The 20,160-nt window shown below is 40.0% G+C and overlaps 1 protein-coding gene across 1 annotated transcript; it reads right to left on the bottom strand.

Annotated features, from left to right (window-relative positions):
* Positions 1-795: 795 nt before the first annotated feature.
* Positions 796-15,661, bottom strand: LOC124270238 (choline transporter-like protein 2). Its single transcript, XM_046705275.1, has 14 exons — positions 15,646-15,661; positions 14,773-14,872; positions 14,187-14,279; positions 13,844-13,973; positions 13,533-13,597; positions 11,114-11,290; positions 10,113-10,241; positions 9,369-9,438; positions 8,852-8,925; positions 8,533-8,603; positions 6,502-6,591; positions 5,930-5,976; positions 5,443-5,527; positions 796-911 (listed from the first exon to the last, which is right to left on the bottom strand). The coding sequence occupies exons 1-14, from the start codon at positions 15,659-15,661 to the stop codon at positions 796-798; spliced, it is 1,263 nt and encodes a 420-aa protein (XP_046561231.1).
* Positions 15,662-20,160: the final 4,499 nt, after the last annotated feature.

Here is a 20,160-nt window from a genome sequence, read left to right as displayed (position 1 = left end):
AGATTTTAGTGACCCCTTTCCCCTGCCTTTTGCTGCCATTTTCCCTGATATTGTCCCCTGAATTATACCATGTTTTGTATTTACATATTTACACATTGATTCTTCGAGATGCTAAAGGAGAAACGAAACACAATACAAATACAAAACAGTAGCTAGATGACAAGCTACAAATTTGATCTAAATCATAGATTGTCAGTCCCCATATGGATACAATTTTGTTATGTTTCCACCAAATACATGTAATACCATGACCCTCCGCCAACGTTAATGAACAATGTAAGTGACCATCCCCTATGTCATGTACAAAATCAATGCCCCCTCCATGCCCCTCCCCCATAATTTTAAGCAAATATTTAAATGTTATCATGTACAAAATTGCTCACCCCCAGTCCATGTGAAAATAGTGATGCCCCTACACCTTCCCAGAACAAAATGGGTGCCCCCATCCCTCATCACCCCCACCCCTAGCCGTATATTGTGTACGGTCCCTTAGGTTCATTCTGTAGTAAAAGTAAAACCGTCATTATTCAAAAATAAGAAAATTATATTTACATGTTCCCATTGTGATAGATGTTTGTGACCCCTCCCCCATGACACTGTCATTTCTGGTGTCCCGCCAGACTCACTCACTGTGAGCTAGTATTCATTGGAGCAATTCCTAACAATGAACACATATCAAAAGCAAGATGAATGATCATTACACAAACTGAAATGATTGATCTGATTTATCAATGGTCGTATGACCTTTATTAATATTGTGTGTAAGAATATTAGTTCTTTCCCCTGTGATGTCGGTCATCCCTCGTCATTGGCAGGCGGAGCTTTGTTCTTCTTGCCCAGGATTTTCTTCAAGTTTTTGCTCATGAAGTAAGGCTTTTCTGGGGATCCGTCGTTTTTCTCTATGTCCATCACTGGAAAGGAACAAGTACATATATAGCATACATTTGACAATGGTTATTACAATACATTATTATGAATAACATTAACAATAGTTTGAAACAGACTTGTATGTTAGTATCACTATAACCCAATATTAACCAAGTTGACGACTACGGACGTCAGATCTTATCGACCATATATATTTTCAGATTAGGTTCAAAAAGAAAAGCTAGCTGTAGAAATATGTCCGTGGCGGATACTTTAACGAACAGCTAGTTATTCAGTGTAGCAGGTGGATCGTTTTGTATCGATACAGGAGAAAATTTATCGTCATCGTATCGTCTGAAGCAAAATCGAAGTTTTGGGAACACCTGCACAATGTTTGTGACTTTATTTACGTCTCCAAATGTTGTATACAGGCCGGAATAGCCCTAAATCCGCCATTTTGATTTTATGACGTCATCATCGAACACCTGGCTGACCTCATTTCACAGGGTGTCAATGACCTTGTACTGAGTTGACCTTTGATTAAACCACTTTCCCAGGGGTATTTTAGATCAGGAGCATAGCAACCGAAAGAGAATGACATCATGGTAGTCATGTAGATTTACATGTGTACGAGTGTGATGTTCATCGTACAATATTATTGTGTGTATTTGTGACTATTTGAGAATAAATCAATTTTGGTTATAAAAGTCCTAACAAAAGGTAGGTGAAGGGAGAGCAGAGTGGCACAGTGGAAGCGCACTGGGCTCATAACCCAGAGGACCGTGGATCGAAACCACACTCTGCTAACAACATGTTTTAGAAGTTAGAATTAGGGCTAGCATACATCTATATAAAAGACAGAAACGGTGAAAGCCTCATTTAGCTGTGGACCCGTGATAGTGACACTTCATCTGAAACCTCTGTGTGAGAGTCAGTATTCATTCTGAACAAGACAATGAACAGGAGATACTGGAGACCCTATTTGGACGATCCTAAGAAATGGACCAAATATTACTATTTGCAGGCTAAAGCTAAAAAACGTACTAAGTGAAACAGATTCTAGAACGCATGAACATTAAACCTTATCCTGAACGTATTATTTGGCTCTACAAACGATGGCAGCCCTTGTATAACACCATTCAAACCCATGTTTATCCCTATGTGGAATTTCATCAAGGCATTCCTTCTGATCTCGAAAAGGATGCGTTTCTGGACCCCATGTGGTGAATGTGGTGATCCTCGATGATTTAATGTCGACAGCGAGCAAAGATCCACGCATTACAGATCTGTTTACGGAAGGAAGTCATCATCGTAATCTCTCAGTGATAGCCTTGAACCAGAATTTGTATTTCAGTAAGGATCCCACACAACGAAGAAACTGCCATTATCTGCTTCTGTTCAACAACCCTATCGATCAACAACCCATCATGACTTTGGCGAGGCAAATGTATCCAGGTAACACAGACCGTTTCATGGAGCCGTTTCAAAGGGCTATCCAGAAACCATATGGTTACTTTGTTGGTTGATCTAAAACCCCAAACACCTCCCCCGATTTGCGACTTTGCCCAATGCATTCAGCTTAAAAAGGAGACATTCAAGCCAGGACCATTCAGTCCGAGTTAGACTTTCGGCGTGAGCAGACGTGTGAAGAAAACATCCCAGCCATGCCATCTTGTGATGACTGTGGACTCATGTTTCAAGACGTGCATGATTTGCAAAACACAGAAGAAACTGGTGTCCTGTAAAGTCTTCAGTGGGTCCACCGGGAATACCCCAAGTTAAAAAGGAAGAGGGAGGAAGACGACAACTTCTCTCCTGTGAAGGCGCCACGTACACTGTCAGATTGTGACTATTGTGGTCAAGTGTTTAGCAATAACCACAACTTACAAAGGCATTTACACGATAAACAATGTCCTGAAATGGAAAATGATGATGATGATGATGAATCATTAAACGATGTCACACAAAACAACAGGGAAATGAGATGGCTGATCTCGAAGAGCAAGGTATAAGACAAATGTATTCACGTACACGTGAGCTGAATAAAGACTTTTTGGATGAGAAACGACAGCTGTACATGAAAAGAGGTTTAAACGAAGACATGATTCAAGCCAAACTGAACAAATTCATGTGGAGCACGTTTAAAGAGACGTATGCCCGATTTATTACTTATCTGTACCATTTGCAGTATGGTCCAAAGACACAAGGAATACTGAAACAAGTAGGAGACACAAATAATCTGTATCATGATGTGTTTTCCAAACTGTACCAATATAAGTCTTGGGTCGAAGGCTTGACCGAAGATGATAATGCAGACATAACATCTGATGAAGAGAGTGAAGACCATGACGATTAGGAACGGTGATAAGACAACAGATGTAAAGTAAACTTCTGGGAGCGCTCCTATCCCGTAGTTGTACTCGTTTGAAAACGGAGCTAATAAAAAAATGAAATCAGTTTATCTTGTTTTTTTGTGATGTATACCTCGTTGGGAGCCACATTAACTTAGTGCGCCTAGTGGCAGCAAGATGCTCCCCGGGGAGTTGAGAATGGTAGTATGGCTGTGATTGACATCCAAGGAAAAAGTTACCAGCCCTTTGAGCATGCATGCGGTATGGACTATAGTGCTATATAAATACCCATATAAAATAATATACACCAGTGGATTGTCATTTATGATTACTCTTTCATGCTAACACTATATACAGTTACACCCCATTCCTGATGGAATTTTAGAGAAAGTTGCATTCCTAAATATGATGTAAAAACCCCATGACCAGAACGCACATTTCAAAGCTGACACCGCCCTAGTTAGTGTTCATTCTAACGAGCAGTTTTATTCATGGGTGTTTTAACACTCGCGAGAAATGTCGTCAGGCTATAACTGTCGACAGAAACCTCCCTCCCTCTGCCACAGCAGTGCCCCTAGACTAAGGCTTAGTCTCTGAATATATAATTTTGATAGTAACAAACAAGCTCATTTATATTGAAAAGGAGCCCTAGGGAGACTCAGAGATTCTGAGGAAATCTAGACTTGCTTTATTTAGGCTTTTAGAACTGCAGAGAGGGCTGGCAGTGGGGAAATTAAAGTGGTTCAGGGACTACAGTGCCCCCGCCCCTCTCGCCACAGCATAGTCCCACACACGCAAATGTGGGTCACCAGATCGCGTCTCTGCTAAGCACTGTGAGAGGGAGAGTATTTTGCACAACATAAATCCCAGATATGTTCTATTTACATGGAAGGTGCAAATATTAGTCTCATGTGTTTTGGTGGTTGATTCATTCAATACAATCACAAACATATGGGATTTGGGTATAACATCTCAATATCATCCCCTGATTCCTATATTTATCGCATTACAAGCTGCAGGATACAATGACAATATGGATTGGATATTCAAATACGGAATGTGAATAACCGGTGAGTTTGAAATACGTTTGAAATTCTATTGAGTTGGGTTGTTTTGGTGATGGTCAAGACAAACTCAAACCATTTTCATGAACGCTGATTGCATTGAACAAATGTGTTATAAAACCCGTGAACTGAACCCGTATCATTTCTTCTACAGATATGAGTGTACATGTTTGACTAGACTAATGTTTAGTGTCTGAATGTATTATCTTGATAGTAACAAACAAACCTATTTAAATTGACAAGGAGCCCAAGGCAAACCTGGGGAAATCTAGACTTCATTAAGAGCCTTAGCAGCGCAGGAGGGCTAGGCTGTAGGGCAAAATAATATGGGTCAGACACGTGAGACAGGCTAATGTTAGACCCACGATTTTGAGTACAACTTGAGGAGGTATCATATTACACCTCGGCTGAGTGAGACGAGGGAAGTGTCTGGAGGCTGCGACTGTTAAATCACCATGCCTCAACGGCGCGCGCTCTGAGATGACAGATTTTCCGCAGAAAAGGTTATTGAGTATAGAAAATATAAACATTTTGTAAGAGGACAAAATGATAACTTCAACTGACTGTCAGAGGGTTTTTAATAGGTAAAATTGAAACCGGACGAAACTAATAGTTTGTGGTCAGTGGTCCAGTGAGCCCCGATAGTTGTCTCTACGCTGATTGGCCTAAATTAATGGCGTGGATGTGATGGTGTGATGCTATGATGTGTTTCCCACGGGCGCGCGGTCATTGACCCCTCGGTCAGGGTGAGTCACACCGGAGTGAGTTGGCTGTATGCTGATTGGTCCAAATTAATGGCATGATGTCATGGTGTGATGCTATGATGTGACGCCGGATCCCACGATCATTGACACCCCCTGTGAAATGAGGTCAGCCAGGTGTTCGATGATGACGTCATAAAATCAAAATGGCGGATTTAGGGCTATTCCGGCCTGTGTATACAACATCCAAAAGAACAAGCTTTAAGGTGTGTATACTTTCTTTGGGACGTCAGTTGTTTGGATTTTTAGGATACAGGTTATTGATTATGCAAATGTGTATTGCTCTTCCTAACAAATGTCAACAAAATAATGATTTCATCCCTAATGTTCTTGCTAAGAGCATATCGTGAATGTATCCCAGGTAAATATTAGCTTTAGAAACTAGTCGCCACCTCTTACAGAAGCACATGAACAGTGTGTCCACCGCCATCTCGTACACACTGAAGAAGCAGGATGCGATGATGTACGTGGCGAGGATGATGATCTGAAACACATAAGTGGGTTGATATAGTACTATATAGTTTCATGCTACTGCTGGTTATGTATTGGATAATTCATCACTGGCGGATCCAGGGGCAAATCAGTTAAAAGCACATTGAACTTAATGTTGTGTATTGGCGGACCCCGGGGAGGGGGGGGGGGTTCAGAGGGTTCAAAAACCCTCCACTGAAAATTCCTGGATTCGCGTATGAGTATTGTGTCGTAATGACCAATGACAACGAATCAAATGTTAGAACAATATGGAAGCGATGTTATCAGAAGGCTAACATTCCAATTATATAACAATGAATTTCGAATAGCTTTGTCTTGCATCCAAAAAGCAATGGAGCTAAGCAACAAATCTTTGAACACGACGACATGGAGTCTAAGTCACAACCCGACAAACCCAGTCCACCTTAGGGGCTCTAGGGACAAGTGTGCTACACAGAGGATCTGTCTGACAGGGTCAATCACAATCAATTGTAACCAATATATACAAGAATATTGTCATATTTTATCTGTGGGATTACACGCCCTCTGTAAGGTACACAGAGTCTAGTTCTCTTGTAGCATGCGTTGAGTCTTATGGTCTGGTGTTTTGAATAGCTTTTATTCTAGGGACATCGGAAATTCCCTATCCACTCAGCTTTGGCCACCCCTTTAACTGCAAACAATAGTATGGGGACCGTATGGTCAGACATGCAGTGCTCTATGGGGAGTATATGGCGGGGTTAAGATAATCATTTGGGACTGATATGGATTATAAAATTGGCACTCAGCAGATAAATGAAGCGGTGATTTGTTAAGTTTCGATTGCTAGCTCCCCTACACTCTATCAGCCCCGAATCTAAAGAAGGGTTATCACCCCTCCTTTGACAGTAAGAGTTCCGGTCTATAGGCAACAGTGTCATCGGGTACTGTGGAACATTCGATATCTATAATCGGGATCTGGACGTAACGGCATATATGGTGACTTACAAATTATAGGGACGAAGCAGAAGTTGAGATCAGGCGTGTAGGTCTTCAGGAAGGATATCCGTCCATCGAAGAAGAAAAATGACATTACACCTGTAAAACAAAACAGTGAGTAAAATAGTATTTCAGTTAGTATCCAGTCAGGATCACAGGGCGTGTCACGCTTAGAAACGGCGTTAAAAAGACATATAGGTATATAGGTCTCTACGTGTCACGCTTAGAAACGGCGTTAGAAAGACATATAGGTATATAGACCCTACGTGTCACGGTTAGAAACAGCGTTAGAAAGACATATAGGTATATAGACCCTACGTGTCACGCTTAGAAACGGCGTTAGAAAGACATATAGGTATATAGACCCTACGTGTCACGCTTAGAAACAGCGTTAGAAAAAGATATATAGGTATATAGACACTACCCTAGTACTATATAATACTAGGGTAGGGTCTATATATCTATATCTTTAACGCTGCTCTAAGCGTGACACGCCCCTGTGGTCAGGATGAGCTAGCTATCTGGCTCAGTAACACTCTCAGCACCTCGTGTGATATCAGCTTGTATCACCAGTGGGTAACAGATTTATACCAAACCAACTAAACAATTTCATTATATGCTTCCCATCAAATGTTTTAGGCTCACTTATAACACTCGTTAAGTTGTGTAAATATGGTTACATCGAAGACTGATTTCACCACTAACTTGGAGGAACCCACTGCAAACCTTATGCAAATGAATTGCACGAGGATCATGCATCAAATTGCTGAAACACATGTGCAAATATCGTGCTAGTGAACAGCTGCGTTTTAGTGTGAAGTTTTGTTATGAATTCGCCAACTGTCACCGATTTTTATTATTTATTGAACTCATGACAAAAAACCTTTCAACGTTACGAATTTGTTTTACAATACAACAGTTCGTGTGTAAACAGTAACTTTAAACAGTATCTAATACTGTAATGCAAAATTTAGTTTGGAACAGTTGCCTGAAGTAAGTGGCTATCGATTATGTATAAAATGTGTGCAACGCCAAAAATATTCTCAAGATTTATGATTTGCTGAAAATACTGATTGCTCCCTCGAGAAGCCACCTGTACCATTCTATGTATGTAAGATATCAGGTAATCACGTGCCACGGCGACTAAAACATTTTGTTATCGAATATTTAAAAAAGGGAGATACGGAGGACCTAGTGTCTCGTACAGACCCTGAAGCAAATATATCCAAGAAAGCCCACACAAGTCTAGAAAATGTGGCAAGTCTATATTTCCTCAGCTTCTGAAAATGAAGAAGGTCTCAGGGCTCCTTTTCATTATATTTTATATTTTTTTACTATGAACTTTTTTCAGTAAAATATGTTCATTTCAGAGACTAGTTGTTAGTCTACGGAGGATCGCTGGATTTAAGGACCTCCGGAGAGGCGGTACCTGTGCTTTAGTCAGGAATGAGTCATATCGCTTTTCCTGTATATACCCGGTCATTCATAACGGCCCAGCAACGGGCCACAATACCTGCGATTGTACCCGGAAGAGAACCTATTTACGTGTACCAGTAATTATACTCAGGCATGTCAAGGGGTTACGATCAATATGATCGAGGCAGACACCGTGGTGACTACCCGGATAGAGTTCACAGCCGCTATAACCGCGACCAGGGATACGAAATGAGCAGACGACCGGTAAGAGCAGACGACATTTTGTTATTGTTTGAATTGTTTAAATGGAGGGATGGCAGGGTATCTCTCTCTCTCTCTCTCTCTCACACAGTTAAGGATTATCTTTTGAAGGATGGGAACACCAAATCACAAATCTATTCCACAAGCACGTGTGTCATGGGTATGAACGAATGTGTATAGTTTTCAGCCGCATTAAACAATATTCCAGCAATATTATGGCGAAGGACACGAGACAATGGTTTCAAACATTGTAACGATGAGACGAAGTGCAACGTTAAGTCATTAGGCTACCCCGCCACCCCTTGAAGTATGGCAGTTGCGTAAGACAGTTTTGTGGAAATGACAGATTTGAAAGTATCTTACCGACAGCGCCAACCACGACCAGCTTGGCGATGAACAAGAGGAAATTCGTGACTTTGTCAACAACTGCCACTCTAGAAAGAAAATCGAAAATATTTCACTAATTAAATAGATTGAGAATTACTTTCATATGAAACATTCCATGGTCCCCTTGATTCTGACAATCATTTTCAATACTGATCAAGCAGAATTTAACCACGATCACTATGCTGTTCAATGTTACATTGATTGAAACATTACCATAGAGGAACATTTTATAACATACATTCTCACAAGAACAATACACGATGATACAGGGAAAAGTAATGACGAATGTACCCACCGAACTATGTTCTCTAGAATCAGCATAAACGCCTTTCTAGCTGCCGAGCAAAAGTTTTTGCCATAAACTGCAGTCTGAAAGTATTTCAATATTTATGTTATACTCTCATTGTTAGGGGAAAATAATGAAAATATTACTTTCCTATATGAATAAAAATGTGACGAGTGAGTGAGTCGAGTTAATGTTTAAGAAAATACAGCGTTACTATGGACATCTACTGGAAAACAAACTGGTTTTGTGTAACCTAAATCACAGCAAGGGAACACGATCCACTGAGTCGTCTCATAAGACCCAAATAGGTTGCTGGGGAGGTATCCTAACCAGCTTCTCTAAGCTAATTTTGAAATCTTGGTTTGGACAGTATTTTGGAAGTAAGCCAGCTGGGTATTTTGCAGGCAAAACAATGTGTAATGTGTATATGCATGTACATTTACCTCTGGATCTGAGTATAAGACATTTTGGCATAACTTTGTTTGATAGCAAATATATATAACTGTCAGGATAAACAACAACTTACCAGAATGTAAGCATTTTTATTCAGCAATTTCAAGAATTTCTCCAAACACCAGAAACAGCATTTTAGGCATCTACAACGAAAACATAGATGAATGAATTAAAATCCTAAAAATTATAATACATTCTCTCCGAAAAGAGGAAAGTGAGGTAGTCAAAATGTAAGGTCACATCGACATTATTTCAGCCATTCAACATTGCTAACAATTTGTAGATCGACAATACATTATAATTGCATTTTCGCTGTTTATACTGTTATTCAGATGCAGAATGACAGTTTCAACGTCAAATCCCGGCCATTCAGGCCAGTACCTCGCCCACGTCAGGACCCCAGGGGTATACGTACGTACGATCTCGGAGCAACGACGATCGTTAACCTATGTTAAAGGATGAGAGCTACGGTCATCTGAGAAGAACACTAGGGTCGCCTGATGTCACCTAGGTTCTTGAATGATACCCTTGCAGTATGTAGGCTGCATAAAACATGTAGGTTATATTATTCCTCAAAACTTAAAAATGATGGGTGTGAGTAGGACTTTACTTGTGTTGAAACAAAAGTGGAAGAGAAGGAGGATAAATGAAAAACCAAAAAGCTTAAATTTCTTTATTCCACTCTAAATACCAACAAACACGATGGCGACACACTGAAGCTGCCGTTTAACACAAGCAGATCTACAGCCACGCATTATATCGCAAACGTGTAATTCTCAATCCTAAATACTTCATCACTCCAGCTACTTCAACTCACTTGATGAAGAACTTCCCCACAGGGTTTTCAGTCCCTTTCAGCTTGTGGTCAATGTATTCCAACGCCACACGGATCATCTGGACTATGGCGATGATCAGCGAACCAAACGCCAAGGTTCCTAGATGGTATCTGTAATACAACGTTCACTCTTTGTACATATCAATACTTTGTACAGTACTGTATCACTTGTTGACATCGTCTTCTTTTGACTAGGGTGCTTCGTATACACAGCATAATGATGACAACCCTGAAGGTTGTTCTGGTTGGTTTGTTGTTTTACGCCGCACTCAGCAATATTCCAACTATATGGCGGCGATCTGTGAATAATCGAGTCTGGACCAGAAAATCCAGTGATCAACAGCACAAGCATCGATCTACGCAGTTTGTGTGTACCAAGTCAGCGAGCCTGACCACCCGATGCCGTTAGTCGCCTCTTGCGACAAGCAGGGGTTGCTGAAGACCAGTTCTAACACGGATTTTCACGCATAGTCCTGAAGGCATTCACTACTACCAATAATTCCTGTGCGTACTGAGAACGACATATACGACATGACGCTAACAAAAGCAATCCAGTCACAAGAAACTCACGGGAAAAAAACATTCTGCTAAAAGAGTCACCAAAACATGCTCAACGTATACGTTTATTTTGTTTAAAAGTTTTTGAGCATCCAGAATATCCAGTGAACGAATTTTCTTTGGAAATACTGAGGATATATCGTTTAGAATTCACGGGAATATATAATTATTGTTTTTACAATATAAATAATAAACACGAGAGAATAACCCGTCGATTGTCCACCCAGATTCATTTGGCGTAAAGGCAAAATAACGCCGGTAAAAGCTACATGAATAGATCATGGATCCCAAGATGTTTCTGACAAGCCCAAGGGACACAACTCTGCATGCCATATTGTGACGCCAGAACCAACACGAAGCAAACTTAAGTGAATGTGTTGGGAGTCTTGAGACACTGGAGAACTAGGAGAATGGACGGTCAGTACCTGAGTGTCCGCCATACTGCCCCGAGAAGGGGGAAGGTGGGGACGTCCTTTTTCTTGTCCCAAGCCCAGTAGTAAGAGGCGAAGGCTCCAGCCAAGGTCATCTGACCAAAGGCCACTACAAAGTTGACCATCCAGAAGCCCAGGAACAAGTTGTAGATCTGAAGGTAGATGGTGTACCTGAAAGGACGGAAGTTCTATTTAGAACTTAACATATAAACAAACTGTCGAGCGCAATATACACCCATGTTTGATAGTAGCTTAAAATTAAAACGAAAAACAAGAATAACTTCAGAAGGACATGAACAAGTTGTAGATCTGAAGGTAGATGGTGCACCTGAAAGGACGGAAGTTCTATTTAGTACTTAACATATAAACAAACTGTCGAGCGCAATATACACCCATGTTTGATAGTAGCTTAAAATTAAAACGAAAAACAAGAATAACTTCTTCAAGTGACAGTTAGAAGCTGGTATGACAAAGAGGATCAATTTTGTTATGGACAGACAATTTCATTAAATTATCTTTTTAAAATCATTGGTTGGCGATGTATTTGACACGGGTTGTGGTTGAGTTTTCGGTGACTGTTTTCAGCCTTGTAATTGCAATTTCTTTTGCAAAACTCCAGTTTTCAAAGTGTACTTTCTTTTTCTTGACAATAAGCGTCTTTACGTATATGATTCGAGCGATAGCTTTGGTTAGTTTAACGTTCATTTAAATTATTTATACTGCTAGTTGTGGAATATGCCAACATATCTTTTTGTGCCATGCTAAATTGTAGTAATCATATCTGTGGAAAAGGAATCTAAAATACATTAAACCCAACGATAGTGTCTCCGAAATAAGGGAATATGAGTACAGAATAATACTCCTTGCATACAAAAGTGTATCGCGGTTTCTAGCACTAAGTACCACATTGGAAAGGTGGGGTGTCAGGCTTCGTCACTAAACAATGTCAGTCTTGCAATTTTTATGTTTTACTGTTTTCTACAATTGAAGCCCGCTTGGAGTGGTACATCGATACGGATTATTGGTGTCCTCCTATTTGTGAGAACTCCCAGTTGTGAGACACATTAATTAATGGTTCAGTGCACATAGGTGGAGTTTCCACATCCCTACAATGAAAGTGGGATCAGCCCAGCCCAGTACCCACAGGAGGCATAGTTCATTGATGAGTTGATTAATGAAATAGATCATCAAAGATTATATTTACACAGAAGAAATAGTTCATGGAATATTTTATTTATTCAGAAGAAGAATATGTAATTATGATAACACATTTTTATTGACTATTATGAAGTTTGAAAGTCATTTTGGTTTAAACATATTTTATTATTATTTATGAAAATGAATTGGGATTGGTGAAGTATTACTGCTTATGTTAACACCGCTCACATGCAACATAAAATATAAAATGAAATGGAGGATGTGATGTCATTGATATTGACTATTGTATAAATATATTTTTGAGTACATATAAATAAATTATATACAGATTACATCAAATACAACTATTCTCTAAGTAGTCATAATTAGAGACTTACAGTTGTGTGTGTCTAACAATCTATTGTAGGAATATAAATCAATCAAGTAAATTCTTTGTTTCAGTTCAAAAAATTATCCAGGTTATAACGGGTAGTTGATATCCACAAGAGCAACATGTTTGTTATACGTATCGGCGTTTGGGTCGCTAGATCCGAGCCTGAAGCAGCAATGAACGATTTGACAAAAACAAGAGCCATAATTAAGATCAATATAAATCTTGTTTTCGGTTAGCGTAATTAAAATTCTTTGAGACTGCATGACTCTTTGGAATTTGGTAGGGCATTCCATGAACTTATTGTAGAAAGGGTTTGGCATAAGGGGCATTTCGACTGTAAATTTCAGAGTTATTTCTTAAATTATAGCTTGTACTAGTTTCGGAGACGGAGTTAATCTGAGTAGGTAAATTAATTTCTCTTTGATCGCGAAGTTACCTACACAAAGTGTTTAATTATTAAAGACATTTACCTGAGTATGGTAATCAATATATCTTATAAAGTTTCATTAAGTTACCTCCACAAGATTCAGTTACATAGCAAATCAGTAATTAACTAGGGTGAATCCATTCTATCAGACAGTGGAGTATAGTGTGTTTTCGTTGTTAATTACCTACTCCACTGTCTCATAACTGGGAGTCTCACAAATGGGAGTAGACCCGTATTATTAGAAACTTCATTAAGAACTGAGTCATTGAGTAACTATTTGAGCATTTTGTTGTACTTTTCATGAGTTTGATGAATTGAAGACCTCGATGCCAGAATTCATACTATTTCATATTTCTCCGTAATCAGCTGTAAATTATTCATGAGCTGAATGATGTTATTCTGTCGAAAGTAGTGCATTCTATCAACCTAGCCATTGTGTCAGTATATTAACTCACTCTCCGCCATTGTATCTCACTTGTGTACAGAAATCTCCAAGTGAGGTGTTGGTAGTTGGCAAAATCTGAAACAAAAATGTTATGTTGATAAGAAACCTATACCGAAATCATTGTTCATTGTGAGGCATCAATATTAAGTGAAAAAGCGGTATCTGGATTGACAAGAATTAGAAATACTGCTGTGCCATTTTTAAAAAAGAATTACTGTAGCACAGTCTTATTCATTCATGACAGAATATTTGAAGATGTTGTGATTGCTTGTCATTTAAACACAATATCAAGGTGATATATAATGAAGAGAAAGCGCGTACCTCTTGATTACAAGCCAAATCGAAAAGATTGTCACTCTGTGCTGCAACAGCCGTAGGGTCGATGGTCCCGTTAGGAAACGTTACGTTAATGGCTGACGTGTTCTGATTACGTCCAACGCTGGCTAGGAAGCTGGATGAACGTTAAGGTATTTTTGAATGTTGATTACTTCTTTACCTTTCGAGACAATTTTTAATTCTTCAGAAACTTCTTTAAAGATTTCAGTAGAGTTTGACACCGTTGTCTCCTTGCATCCTCTGACACGCATCAACGTAACGGGATACTGTTCAAAGCGGCGTTAAACCTAACTCACTCACTCACTCACTGAACGTTACTATAGGATACACAGCTATAGTTGCCCAGCCTGTGATGACAGCCAGTTGTAGCACAAACGGGACGATTGGCCACATCAGTGTGAAGATCATGTTCCCCACAGCTCTGAAAATTTACAATTGGGAAAAATAAGCATCGTTAATATAGTGGGAAGACAATATGTTCGCCTATAGCTGGACTATTGCTGAATGCAGCGTAAAGCAACAAACAACACTAAGGCAAGATTACGTGGGTTTTAGTAGCTGGGGTGAGCCATAAATACCAGCCAATAAGATTTCAGGAAGTAATAGAAAATATTTTGAAAAGCCACCGAATTCAGGCGTTAATACTATCATGTTCCAGTCTTGATTTATCACACTCTTGAAACGAATACTAATGAACTCTTCGAATAAGGTATCGTCTCTTCTGAGAATTATGCTCCCTTAAAGCCAACTGGCCTTATTAAAGTTTTATCCTTCGCCAGCTGAATAGAACAATATTGGCTTTTAGGTTTATGTGTGTTATAGTTGGTATAATTCTGTTATCTGATGAATCTTCGTCTCTGACAAAGAAAGTCCCTTCAACAGATATGCTGGAGATATATGAGCTCTGTACCTACCTGCTGCCTTCCTCAATGAGGGCGATTGCAATCCTGATTCTCGAGATGAGGAAGAGGAAGATGAGGAAGACGATGAGGAAGATAATTCCGGCCGTGATACCTGTGAAAGATATGATGATATGACATAGTATTTTTTATTTGATACTGCATGGTTGCCGAGAAGGGCCATCGCTTTCTCGTCTCAAAATATCCGGTGCGAGAAAGCGATAACATGAAAGCGATATTATGGCGCGAGTAAGCGATATACATGTACCAAGACGAGAAAGCCATGTACATGTACCAAGACGAGAAAGCGATATACATGTACCAAGACGAGAAAGCCATATACATGTACCATGACGAGAAAGCCATATACATGTACCAAGACGAGAAAGCCGTGTACATGTACCAAGACGAGAAAGCGATATACATGTACCAAGACGAGAAAGCCATATACATGTACCAAGACGAGAAAGCGATATACATGTACCAAGACGAAAGCCATATACATGTACCAAGACGAGTAAGCGATATACATGTACCAAGACGAGAAGGCCATATACATGTACCAAGACGAGTAAGCCATATACATGTACCAAGACGAGGAGGCCATATACATGTACCAAGACGAGTAAGCGATATACATGTACCAAGACGAGAAGGCCATATACATGTACCAAGACGAGTAAAGCGATATACATGTACCAAGACGTAAGCGATATATGTACCAAGACGAGAGGCCATATACGTAATATACCAAGACGAGTGTAGCGATATACATGTACCAAGACGAGTAAAGCGATATACATGTACCAAGACTTGAGTGGCGATATACATGTACCAAGGCCGAAGGCCATATACATGTACCGAGACGAGAAGCCGTACCATACGTACCAATGATGAAGGCCATATACATGTACCAAGACGAGAGAAGCCATATACATGTACCAAGGCGAAAGCCATATATACATGTACCAAGGCCGAGGCCATATACATGTACCAAAGGCCAAGTAAGCCGATATGCACGTGTACCAAGACGGTGAAATATACATGTACCAAGGCGAGTGGCGAATATACATGTACCAAGGCGAGTGGCGATAAAAATGTACCAAGAGCGAGGTAAGCTATATGCATGTACCAAGACGAGGTAAGCAACATACATGTACCAAAGGCAGTGGCGATAGCGTATTATACATGTAGAGGAAGAATATATACATGTACCAAGACGAGCAGGCGATATACGTGTACCAAGGCCGACGGCGATATACGTGTACCAAGATGATTAGCCGATATATACATGTACCACGACGAGAAGGCCATATACATGTACTTAAGACGAGTAAGCGATATACATCTACCAAGACGAGGCGTTATACATGTACCAAGATGAGTAAGCGATATACATGTACCAAAGACGAGAAGGCCATATACGTATGTACCAAGACGAGGTAAGCGATATACATGTACCAAGACGAGAATAGCCATATGCTGTGTACCAAGACAGAGATACATACATGTGACCAAGGCCAGGTAAAGCCATATGCATGTACCAAGGCAATTAGCGAATATGTATTACACCAAGACGAAGAAATATATGGATGTACCAGGACAGATGCCATACATGTACCCTAAGACGAAAAGCCATGTATACAATGCACCAAGATGAAGAGAATATACATGTACCAAGGCGAAGAGGTCATATACATGTACCAAGGCCAGTCAAGCCATATACATGTACCAGAGACGAAGCCATGTACGTATTGCCAAGATATGGCGATCAATATGTCACCAAGATCCAGATACAACGTACCAATCCAGTGTTTCCATATACGTGCACCAAGACGAGAAAGCAATACACACGCACCAAGACGGTGGGTACATACGTACCGCCAAGACGAGAAGGCCATACACATTGCACCAAGATCTATAGTCGACATACATGTACCAAGACAGAGAAGATACATACTATGTACCAAGATCCAGTGAAAGCCATATGCATGTACCAAGGACAGAAGCCATATACATGTACCAAAGATGAGTAAAGCGATATGCATATACCAAGACAGTGAAGCCGATATACGTATTGTATACCAAGACGAATTAAAGCGATACATGTACCAAGGCGAGATTAGCCATACACGTACCCACGACGAGAGAAGCTCACATGCATGTGCCAGAAGACGAGAAAGCCACGCACACGCAACATGACGAAAGGAAGCCATACTATACACGCACCAAGACGAAGAAGAAGCCATGCACGTATTACTTAAGAGACGAGGAAAGCCATATACATGTACCAAGGCAATTGGCGATATACATGTACCAAGGCCAGTGGCGATATACATGTACCAAAGACGGTAAACCATATACATGTGTACCAAGACGAGAGAAAGCGATATACGTATTGTACCAAGACGAGTGAAGCCATAGATAAGTATTTCCAAGACGGTAAGCCATATACATGTACCAAGACGAGTAGCGATATACATGTACCGAGGTGTCGACATACATGTACCAAGACGAAGCCGATTTACATGTACCAAGATCTAAGCCGACATACATGTACCAAGGCAGTAAGCGATATACATAAAATTAAGACGAAGATAAGCATTGTCTTTGGTGAGAGTTAAGCGAAGAAGATAGACAGATGAGACGCAGGAAGGTCTTGGTACATGTATATTTTGGTATTGATATCCAGACGGCGAGTATCGCTATTCAACGGCATGCGGGGATTTTAAGGCTGAGTATTTTTGGTATTACGTATAGATCTTTTCAGTCTGGTAGACGAGTATTTGGCATTGTTTATAGCCGGTCTTGGTGGAAGTTGTTTGGTATTATATTGTCGGTATTATCGTCTTGGTACATGTATATTTTCGTCTTGGTATTATTGGGAGGAGTTTATCTGGTACATAAAATTAAGACAAGTAAGGGATATAATATGTATCAAGAAAAGTAAGCGATATACATATACTTCAAGACGTAAGTTGATATACATAAAACACGAAGGCCATATACATGTACCGCTGACCAGTTTATTACACATACGACGAAAGTAAGTTTATTATTACGTACCAAGACGAAGGCCATATACATGCAAATCAAGATCTAGCAGTTTATATACATACATGTACATTTTATAGTTTATATACACTCAAGATCGAAGTAAGTTTATATACATGTACCAAGACGAAATAAGTATACATACAAAGATCCAGTAAGCAATATACATGCACCAAGACGAAAAAGTTTACATACCAAGACCCAGAGGTTACATACATGCAACAAGACCTGTTCATACGCTATTACGTACCAAGACGAGAAGGCCATATACATGTACCAAGACGAAAGTGTTTATATCCATGTACCAAGACGCAAGCCATATACACATGCACCATGATCGAAAAGCTATATACATGTACAAAACCCAGTAAGCAATATACATGTACCAAGATCTAGTGTTTATATACATGTACCATCCAGTTTACATACACGTACCAAGACGAGGAGGCCGACATACACGTACCAAGACGAAAGTGTCGGCGATGTACCAAGACGACACATGCCCGCACAGCAAGCGACATACACGTACCAAGACGAGTGTTTACGGCCAATACGTACCAAGACCCAGTGTTTATATACATGTACCAAGACGTGTTTATATACATGTACCAAGACCGCGTTTATTACGTACCAAGATCTAGCAAGCCGACATATACATACAGCGATCCAGGCCATATACTACGTACCCGCCATCGAAAGGGCATCCAATTATGAACTGTGGAATTAGTAATGTTCTTAAAAATTTAATGTCTTGTCTCATAGCAACGAGCATCATGTACACCTATACATGTACCAAGGGCGGGATGAAGAACTGAAGGAATTCGTCACAAGCTCAAGATGAAATTGGTCATGGACATTTCGGTGCTTTAAGTTTTCATATCTTATAGTCATTCGTCCCTACCTATCTACATACATATATTAGCACAAATGCTAACGAGAAGACTGAGTGAGTGGAAATGAAAATGAAGTGAGTGAGTTTAGTTTTGCGCCATTTACCAATATTCAAAGCAATATCACAACAAGGGTCTCCAGAAATGGGCTTCACACATGTACCCTGTGATGATTCAATAGGGCTATCATGCCGAATCCTAAATCCTGATTGGAAGCGACATGTGTAGCCTCTGCTTTCGAATATGTTAACCATCTGACGTGATATAGAAGAGACCGGCCCAACCTTAATTTTCATCACTCATTTTTCTATCTTCCTTGTTGCGGATATTATCGTCACACATCCTTCAATATTTCTGTAAATAACATCCTCAAAGCTATATGTTTCGGCACTTGTTCCCGAACAATGGAATAACTGATTAAATGGGGTGGTTGCTGTTGAGAAACCTCCGTTCCTCAATCTAGAATATTTATTAACATGTATTTGTTATTCATATCATCGATGATAAGTCATCCGTCCGACTATCTACATGTATCTATTACATCTTCTATATGTGAAGATACAGGTTGGAAGAGTAGTCTTCAGTAACCCATGCTTGTCGTAAGTGGCGGGATCAGTTGGTCAGGCTCACTGAAAAGCTTGGTTGACATATGTCATCGTATTCCAATTGCGAATCGATGCACATATTTTATAATCGCCAGGATTGTCGTGATAATTCACACCGTCTGGTTCAGACACGATTATTTACAAACCGGCTCCACATAACAGGTGTACTGCTGGAAGTGCGGCGTCAGGAACAAAGCAAACACAAACTGGTGCTTCAATGTGTGCTTTTTTAAACAACTAGACCTTTGATTCCCAATGATAGAATTGGCGGCAATCAGTTACAACATGCAGTCAATTTCGAATTTATAAATAATATTGATACGGGTTGTTACATGGACAAGGATTAGATCCAATAAGGTTTCATTTACATGCTTTCAAAATATATTGAAATTTCAGCTTAAGTAACGGTATGTAAATTTACTAGATATATTTCATTATATGATCTGACCTGAATTTCGGTGGAAGTAGGAAAGTGATCACGACCTAAGACATATATACATCACTGCCAGTGGGGCACCTGAAATGGGCTTCACACATTTTACCAATGTGGGGAATCGAACCCGGGTCGTTGGCCTTATGAGCCAATGTTTTACCCACAAGGCTACCTCACCGCCTTACATCGCTACCAGAAAATACTAGTCACATAAAGATGCTGATGACGACGATGCTATTGGGCGATCTAGGATTTAGGATGGTCTTTTTATCAGTCAAAACAATTGATGACACAACACTAAACGTAAATGAGTCTTGAAACAAAATTCTACTTTCAGTCTCCAGGCAATGATGTCTGCCATCCTCGTGGCCGCTGTCTGTCTTCGTGTCCTGTCCCAGGCACTGCAGGCGAAGTAATGACG

Source organism: Haliotis rubra, unplaced genomic scaffold (assembly GCF_003918875.1).
Source record: "Haliotis rubra isolate DU_JTF1 unplaced genomic scaffold, ASM391887v1 Scf150, whole genome shotgun sequence".
Taxonomy (NCBI): Eukaryota; Metazoa; Mollusca; class Gastropoda; order Lepetellida; family Haliotidae; genus Haliotis; species Haliotis rubra.
Note: the sequence above shows the minus strand (reverse complement) of the source record. Positions and strands in the feature narration are given on the sequence as shown.